The 9,321-nt window shown below is 42.3% G+C and overlaps 1 protein-coding gene across 2 annotated transcripts in view; it reads left to right on the top strand.

Moving 5' to 3' along the window:
* Positions 1-2,654: 2,654 nt before the first annotated feature.
* IREB2 (iron responsive element binding protein 2) overlaps positions 2,655-9,321 on the top strand; it is a 45,166-nt gene continuing 38,499 nt past the window's right edge. Inside the window, exons 1-2 of one of the 2 annotated variants that reach the window (XM_004387466.2) lie at positions 2,655-2,910; positions 5,155-5,241. In XM_004387466.2, coding sequence (XP_004387523.1) covers positions 2,892-2,910; positions 5,155-5,241 — 106 coding nt within the window. In that variant the 5' untranslated portion in view covers positions 2,655-2,891. The remainder of the gene's footprint in view (positions 2,911-5,154; positions 5,242-9,321) is intronic. The other variant, XM_023741662.1, reaches the window with a different exon arrangement.

Here is a 9,321-nt window from a genome sequence, read left to right as displayed (position 1 = left end):
CTTTATAAGCAGGTTCAAGCATTGACTATATCATTATGCCATCTAGTTTAGACATGTCTGTGCACCTACATATTAGAATACATATTATTTTCTTATAAGTTAATTTCCTTTTATTGCTCCTTTATACTGCAGTTAGGATATTATGTGGATGGTTTTATGGTTGTGTGTGGATTGTATTATCTGTGAATTTCATGCTAGGATAGTAAAGGAGACATTATAAAACTTTTAAAAGAGGATGTTAGATTTGATAGAGTTGAGAACTACTGGTCTAATTTGTGGCCAATCAGAGGTCTGCCAAGGATCTTTAGGAAAATATTTTCTTCTCTGATAAAAGGAGAGAGGTGCTCTTCATCACCTTCCCTCATGCTTTTGGAAGTTGTGATGTTATTTTTAGGTGCTGTCGAGTCATTTCCAACTCATAGCAATCCTATGCTCAACCGAACAAAACACTGTCTGGTCCTGCGCCATCCTCACAATCCTTGCTATATTTTAGCCCATTGTTGCAGCCACTGTGTCAGTCCATCTCGTTGAGGGTCTTGCTCTTTTTTGCTGACCTTCTCCTTTACCAAGCATGATGTCCTTCTCCAGGGACTGAACAAAATTCTGAGGAGCATAGGCCCAAATAAGGAATGAGCCTGGGTCTCTGATGATTTGGTTGTTCTGTCAGATCAAACCTGGAACTACCAATAGTGGACTTTATGTGAGATAATTACATGTCTGTATTGTTTAAGTCACTGTTGGTTGGATATTCTGTTACATGCAACTAAAAACATCTACCTGAGATATGGGGCATAAAGTAAATCACAACTACAATCAAGTGTAATGCTAGAGAAGCATTTGGAGCCCTGGTGGTGCAATGGTTAAGTGCTCAGCTGCTAACCAAAAGGTCAGTGGTTCAAACCCACCCAGAGAAAAGATTACAGCCTAGGAAACCCTATGGAGCAGTTCTACTCTGTTATGTAGGTCACTATGAGTCGGAATAGACTCGACGGCAAACAACAGAGAAGCATTTCAGCACATTCTCAGCCCAGACTGGGGGAGGTAGGGGTAGTCAGTGAAGAATTCCTGCAGGAAATAACATACAAACTGAGGCCTGAAGAATGAGTAGGGGTTAGCCTGACAGGGCACAGCAGAGTGTTCCAAGAAGAAGGAATAACAAGCAAGATACTCCAGAGATGATAGAGAGGCGATCTCACCTAAAAGAAGTTCAGTACAAAAGGGTATGAACAATAAGTATGAGATAACATAACAGATCATGAAGGACTCAGTTAAACACGTGGGCTTTGCACCCATATAGAATTGAGTTTGAATCTTAAGTCAGTCACTTGGTAGCTGAGTCATGTTAGGTAAATTACTTAACCCCTCTGGGTTTCAGTTCTGTCATTGTGAAAGTGGAGATTATGATAGTACTTATGTCCCACGATCTTTCTGAAAAGATTGTCATAGTCATCTAGACAGGAAATGCTCAAATCTAGACCTGGGTGGTGGCAGGAGGAATGATGAGAGAGGTGAATGAATAGAGGCGATATATTGGGGTTTCAATTAACAACGCTTAGGTCAATGATCAAATGAAGAGGGTGAAGGAGTCAAGGATGATGTGTAGGTTTCCGGCTTGGGCAACTAGGTGATGGTGGTGCCATTCACTGATACAGGCAATACAAAAGGAATAGTGGGTTTTAGGAGAAAAATGATGAGTTCGGTTATGGAGATTTTGACTCTGGTACCTGTGGGATGTGGAGAGACGTTCAACAGTACTAGGATATACACTCCTGGATTTTGGGTTGCAGGTAGACTGGGAAACACCCGCATATAACTTAAAACTAAAGCCAAAGGAAAGGGTAAGATGGGCCAGGGAAAAAGGAGAGTGAGAGGAGGTGCAAGGACAGAGCCCTGGAGTACATTTAATGTACACCGAATGGCTGGGCAGAAGAATAGGAGCCTGCAGAGGAGAAGATGAAGCACCCTGAGATAGGCGGAAAAAAAAGAGAGAGAGAGAGCAAGCCTGGGCTCACAGAAGCTGATGGCAAAGTATTTCTCAACAAAGGAAAAAAAACAAGTAGAGAACTGTAAGATTAGCAAGAGGAGTTATGGCTAACCTTGGCCAAAGGCATTTCTGAGGGTGGAAGCCAGACTGGAGAGACTAGTGGGAGGCAAAGGACGAGTGCAAGCAACTCTTTCTGGAAAGCTAGCTGTAAAACGGGAGATAAGGTGGCAGGTAGAAGAGAACGTAGACTTGAGGACCTAAGGCGGAGGAATGGGACAGACTTAAGCATTACTGACTTCCGTTGGAAAGGAGTCAGTAGAGCGAGAAATACTGAAGCTAGGGGAGTGTAAGGGAAAATTCCTTTAACAATTAGTAGAGCGCCTGCTACGTGACAGATCATTTTCTCCTGAGAGCATGCGTACTGGCTACACATATAATAGGGTCACGTAAGGTTTTTATCCTCAGGGGAAAGCGGTGCTCCTTAAGCTGTTTTTCCTAGGAGTTCCGATTCCATGACACCCTCCCCCCTGGGCAAGATACTGACAGGTGCCATTCACCACTAGACCTCAGAACCCCAATTGGACAATTGAGGACACAACGAAGCAACGGATCACTACGAGGACCACGCCTCCTCTCGCTGGATCAGCGGCGATTGGGCAGGGAATCTCCTGGATAGCTCTGCCCTCTACTCTTTGTTTCCACGTCCTAAGATCTCGCGGGAGTTGGGCGGCAACTCCCGCGAGCGCAGACCCGGGGCCGGCGCTGCAGCTCTCGCGGTATTTGCACAGGCCTGCTTCCTTCCTTCCTCCCTTGCCAGTTCTCCTGCCTTCCTCCCTTTTTTCCCCGCCCGGCCTACCCGTCCTTCCCCCGCGGCCCCCTCCCCGCAGGGATAATATGGTCTCCGGCGATGGACGCCCCAAGTGCAGGTTAGTTTCGGGCCGTGGACTCGGGTCTGGAGACGGGAGCTGCCTGGGCATCGTGTTCCCTGCTTCTCTCGCTTCGAGTTGTTCGGCCGGCGCCTGGGGCCGTCGGTATCATGTTCCCCTCAGGGCCTGCTGGCTGGGCCGCACTCCCTGCGCCGGGGCCTCGGGAGCCAGGCCTCGCAGCCTTCGCCCCTGAGCGCGACTCCGTCAGGGCTGTCGCCCCGCCGCTGGCCTTGACCCGCGCCCACCTCAGCCTGGCAGCCGCTGCTGGCTACCAGCGGGTCCCGGCGCCTCTTGGTAGCACCAGGTCAGGGGAGGCCCACCATCTTCTCCTCCTCCCCGCCCCCATTTGTGAGAGTTGAGGGTGGAGGCCAGTGTCTCCTTGCAGTTAGTTGTTTATTCCGCTGTCCAGCCTCGAGCGCCTCCCTTTCTCTTTGCCTCTAGATGCAGAGAGGAGCGGTCAAGGCCGAACACTGATCAGCGAGTTCCCAATCCTGGACTGAAGTGCTGGGTCTCCTTCCCCTATCCTCCTTTGCTTCCCAGTCTACAAAAAGAAAAAAAAAAATAAAAACCAGCTTTACTTTCTGAAAGTAGGCTGTGCTTATCTCTTCTCATCCCGGACTAAGGCCGTGGCAATGCTGAGGGTCCTGTCCACCCATAACTGATACTGCACAAAAGAGCTGAAGTTTCTTTCCGTCGAGGCTGCCTCTCTGCCGCCTCCCCCAAGAACTTTAGGAGCTGGGCACATTCAAATGAGACCCCTGGATCTTTGCCCCCGACTTTGTAGTTCAGCTTGAATTCGTGCAGAAACCAGGATATGTTTCTTAAAGGGAGAATGTCCTAATTTACCCAGATAGTGTTCACTTTTGTCTTCGGTCTAAAGACCTACTAAGTTGGTACCTGAGCCATTTAAAATGCTCTCGATTCTTTTTCAAAATTAAAATAACTGGAATTCTCAAATTGTTCTGTGTATACTTCATTCAACGTTCAGAACATGTCTTTCCAAAACATGCCTATACATCATTTAAGTCATTCTTGTTCCTTTCCAGGTTACTGCATTTCAGGAGAGAGTTAATTATAACCAGTTTTTACTTGCCAAGAGTCATGGTTTAGAGCTGTACTGTCTAATATGGTAGCCACTAGCCAAATGTGTCCATTTAAATTTAAATTAGTTAAAATAATACAATTTGTAAAAATGGTATTTGACCTCTTCTAACTTCACGAGGAAAGGAGGATCAAGATTAGCAGCCCAAGGCTGATTCCTATGAGGCCGAGGTCAGACACACCTCCTCTCGCCAGCCCTTTTTACCAACTCTGACACCAACTGTCCCTCCCACAGCACTCTACTTCTCTGCTGGGTTCGATAATCTGTTGCAATGGCCACATAGAACTCACAGACAATACTCAAAATTATTGGGTTTATTAGGGAAGTAACAGGTTACAATTCAGGTTTAGGAACAATAAGGATATCGTTCTTTGATCAGGACAGCCTCTTCTCAGCTGTATTCACACCCCTCTCTGGCCCCTCTGCCCTGCTCAGGCAAGTATTTAGCTATGCTGATAAGTGACAGAGTCACCCCACCCTGCCAGTAAGCTTTGTGCCCGAAGATGCTCAGCTTTCTAGCTCCGTGGGCCAGGAAGCTCCACTGTAGCTGTCTCACGCTGTCTTCTGTGGTATAGCTCTTCTTTCTGTCTTCTGGATCTAGGAGGTTCTCAGTGCAGGAATCCCAGATCCAAAGGACATGCTCCACTCCTAGCTCTTTTTTCTTGGTGGTAGTGAGATCCTCCCTTCTCGCCTCTGGGATGGCTCATTTTAAGCTGCCCAATCCCCTTGTTAGTGTTCCATATACCTTATTTGCATGATCCCACCCCCCATAAGGGTGCCATGCACCTTATTTACATTATAAGCAAGCTGTCCAATCCCTTGGTGGGCCACAAGTGCCTCATTTGCATAGTCCCATTCAGGTATTTGGTGGGAGTTACAAAGCTATGGATAGAAGGGCCATATTAAGTAATTCACTGCACAGCACAATTGAAAAATTTGGGCTTTTTAGTTGCTCTAGCTACGTTCCCAGTGCTCAATAGACATATGTGGCTAATGGCTACCTTATTGGACAGCACAGATACAGACCATTCCACCACCACAGAAAATTCTTTCAGAAAAAGCTGGTTTGGAGGTATTTTCTTTTTGAATAAAATACTTTGTAGCTGTGTTTAATGAAAGTTTTTGTTTTGTTTTGTTTTTAGGATGCGCCTTTGAGTACCTTATTGAAACATTAAATGACAGTTCACATAAGTACTTCAATATACCTAAACTTGGAGGCACCAAGTATGGTAATGTTGCTTTTAATTTACGTTTACTTGAGTTTGTTTAATTTTCGGTAATAAAAATGTGTTTAGCAAGCTGAGCTGAAGAAATTTTAAACTTGTTTCTACCATGTTGTAAGAGGTACGCCTACACTTCTGTCACATTTGAAAAACTCCTCTTAAGACAGCTTTTGTTTGAGCAGGATATAAGCTCATATCTTAACTTCTCATTTAAAAATCTAAGTTAATTAAGGAATAAATTTTTCCAAAGGAACTACTAATACAATTTTTTAAAAACCTGACTGATGATATTCTACAGCTATTAAATGTATATTTTGATTTTTCAAATGAAGAGTGCCGCAGTTACTCTTTATCTGCCATTCTTTGAGTAGGAATCATCAACAGGGCCCACTGAGTTGAGTTGTTCTCTAGTACTGAACCTGGATTGCCCTGACCCACATACTGAGACTTTGGCAAACACTTGAAGGCACCTGATGAGGGTCCACCCTTTCAGTCTATCATCTCAGAAGAGTGAACTTGGCTGAACCCCCAGGGCACTGGGTGAGAGTCTTGACTTTATTAACAGTTGAGTTGACTTTCTCAACCAGGCCAATGAAGGGAAGACTTCTTTAGAAGAGTAATTATTCTTTTTGGACTTCAGGGAAAACTATACAAAAAGATAAATTGCCAAATTTATTACAGCCAGTTGTGGAGGGAGCTTTTTTTTTTTTTGTCTTTGCATGGTTTAATTAAGAGGATTGCTCTTATGATTTTTCTATAGATTTTGATGGATTTAGATATTGTAGACTGCGAGTAACAGTATTTTCCTCTGCATTGTAGGAAGAGTTAGGTATCTTGGAATCTCTTAGAAGATCCTGGTCTTAGAATTAGATTGCCATTTAAAAGTAGTTCACCAAAATGGGAGCAGTATTCCTTACCTTGTATGTTTAGTTGCCGTGATTTGTATTGATATGTTTATTGTTAAGAGAGCTGGGTCATTTTTTAGTGCCATATGTCTTTCATCCATGTTCATTTTATCCCTTCACTTACTAATTTTGGAAGGAAACTGCTAAATTGATTGTATACAAGAAATATCTATTTCCTCTTCTCCAAATATCCAGCGATTTTGTCCTGGAAATTTTTTAATCCAAGTTTTGCAGCATATAAAATTAAAACAGCATGTATGAAGATGTTTTAAAAATTGAGTATAATTACTCTTTTATGGATAATTTGTGGAACTGTTCCTACTTGAAGATGGCCTGTATTTCCCAAATGCAGGGAATCAATAGGAAATTATTATAAGCAAATGGCCCTGTAAAATACTTTGAAAGAGAATGATTAATAATGCAAAAATTGTCTCTGATAGGGAAAAAAGCTGTCGTGGGCATCTGTACATAACCAGTTCCAGAGTAACAGGGTTTTTATAAACACCATAAATGCAGTAATAGAATACCTATAACTATAAATGCCTTCAAAACAAAATTGGTTTGTATTTCTGTGGGATCAATACCCTGATTCTTTCATAGAGTGGTTATTGGGGTGTGAGAGATTTATTAGGAATAATTTAAGTATCTTAGTAACTACTTAAGAGAAAATCAAATTTGTAAAAAAAAAGAAGCCACTTGGGTAGAAGGTTATTTTATTACTTTAGCATCAGAACAAAAATTCTTGCTGTATTTGTGGAGAGACCAGATTGAGTAGCCTTTCAGGCATGTGCTTACATGGAGGCATTGCTTTGGTAAATACCAAGATTCAGGGCCGCTGTCTTTTCTGCCCGCATCTCACATTCTCATGCCTGCCAGGTTGAGAATCACGGTTGTAATGAGTAACTGTTGATGAAGGGAATGTGTTCTATCCCTCATATGTTGGGAAGAAAGATACTTCTTGAGCACCATTGTTCCAGTCTCCATGCTAACTGTATCAGGAATGCCTTCAGCTGTAAGGAACTAAAAACCCACCATATAGTGACTTTAACAAAGAGGGAGTTATTTTTCTTATATAACAAGAAGTCTAGAGGTAGGCAGACTGGGACTGTGTAGTGCCAATGTCAGCAAAGACCCAGGTTCCTCCTTTTCATTTTGTTTTTGTTCTTGTGGTTGCAAAACAGGTGCTGCACATCCAGACATTATGTCCATGTTCCAGGCAGCTGGAAAGGCAAAACGGAGAAAAGCCCTCCTCAGGAGCTTTTGCCTTTATCTCATTGGCCAAAATGTCACCAGCCACTCCTAGCTTCAAAAAAGCTAGAAGATGGGAATATTTTGCTTTCCAGCTTTTAAAATAGAGGAAGGCAAGGGAGAAGTGGTTGAAGTGGTTGGGGATGGGCAGTGAGTGAGCCAGGCAAGACTATCTGCCTCACTAATGATACACTCTCTAATTAATGAAGCCTGTCTTTAGATAGAGTACAACACAAATTTTTTTATTTCTGCTGTTATCTGCCACTTTCTCTTTTTGCTTCCCAAGTTTATACTCAGGCTATCTTTATGGAAATGAGTATTCAGGAATCTTTTCAGCCATTGCCGTTTTACCAGAGGACACTTCATACATAATGATTACATTTTGATCTTAAGTTAATTTTGCTCTTGGAGAGTACCTTTTTTAATTTTCTGGACCTGCCTGTCTAGCACTCCAGTGCACAGACTACAAATGTAAAGATTTTTAGTAAATCTCCTAAGTAGAAATCTGAATTTTGAAAATGTACATAGTTTCGAGTAGGGGAGAAATCACTGTGACTGGAATAGTCAGAGACTGCTCTCTGAAGGAACTGGCACTTGCATTGCATTTAAACAGAGGGGATAACGGGACAATCAACACCTGGGGAATTAGAATGAGCAGCATAATGGAAACATGAATAAATGTGTTGACTGAGGGAGAACACAATGAAGAGACTGGCCTGGCTAGAGTGGAAAACATATTTTAAATAGTAGCTATTATTGGGGAAGCAGGAGAGAGAAAGACGTTGCAGTCTGCTTCCGTAAAAGATTTACAGCCTTGGAAACCCGTATGGGGCAGTGGTAACAGCCTGTGGAAACCCAACTCAATGGCAGTGGGTTTGGTTTGTATTACTGGGCAATAGGAACTCCAGCTGATGTAAAAGCTCTCACACTCCTTTTTTTGTCTCAGGTCATCTCATTCGCTTTTTTTTTTTTAAATCTCTCCTGAAGATTCGAGTCATTTATTCTGCTTCTTTCCATTGTCTGTAATATTTTGTAACCACATAACCTCTCAGTCCTACAGTAAAGCAAGGCTTGGTTATCCAAATCCTACCTTGCAGTCTCTGGAAGAAACTATTTAATTTTTTAAGAGAGTTTGTATTGTTTATGGGAAATCAGATCCAAGTCGAGAATCCCAAAAAGACAAGAATATTACAAACAGTGCTGAAAGTCTCATTTTTATGCATATATACGAATATATGTAAATGTGCTACTTTTAACAAAAATACATACACTGTTTTGTAACCTTTTTCAGTTAATGTATCAGTGCCCATCTTTCCATGTCATATAATACAAGTCTCCCTTACTGTCTGAATCTATTTGGTTTCTGAGTCAGGGAGCATGAGTTCAGGGGAAAGGGATATCTATTTTTCTACAGCTTCAAATGGCTGCAGAGTATTGCATATATGAATGCATCGGGATTTAGTTAACAGATTTTTGGATATTGAGGTTGTTACCAGCTTTTCCTTGTTTATAAATAAAGCTGCTGTGTACATGTTGGTATTTAAATTTTTGTGTAAGCTTATCATCATATAGAATTGTTGGCTTGAAAGTATGCTGTTCCACCACCATCCTATTCGTCTGCTTTGTTTTGTTTTGTTTTATGTCTGTTCCGGTCAGTATATATTATAAGGAACAGAAACTCACTCAGCTCAGCACTCAAGTAAAGAAGTTATTATTTCAGTTTCCAGGCAACCAAAGGTAAAGGAAGAAAGCATAGTCAGGCTTCATGGGAACCAAAATTTCTAAGCCAGGGGCTGCTCTCTTTGTCACTTAAAGGCCGCCTGGTCTCTTTATCCCTATTTCTTTCTTTTTTTTAAATTGTACTTCAGGTGAAGGTTTACAGGACAAATAGTGTCTTGTTAAACAGTAGTACACATATTGTTTTATGACATTG

Source organism: Trichechus manatus, unplaced genomic scaffold (assembly GCF_000243295.1).
Source record: "Trichechus manatus latirostris isolate Lorelei unplaced genomic scaffold, TriManLat1.0 scaffold00186, whole genome shotgun sequence".
Lineage (NCBI taxonomy): Eukaryota > Metazoa > Chordata > Mammalia > Sirenia > Trichechidae > Trichechus > Trichechus manatus.
Note: the sequence above shows the minus strand (reverse complement) of the source record. Positions and strands in the feature narration are given on the sequence as shown.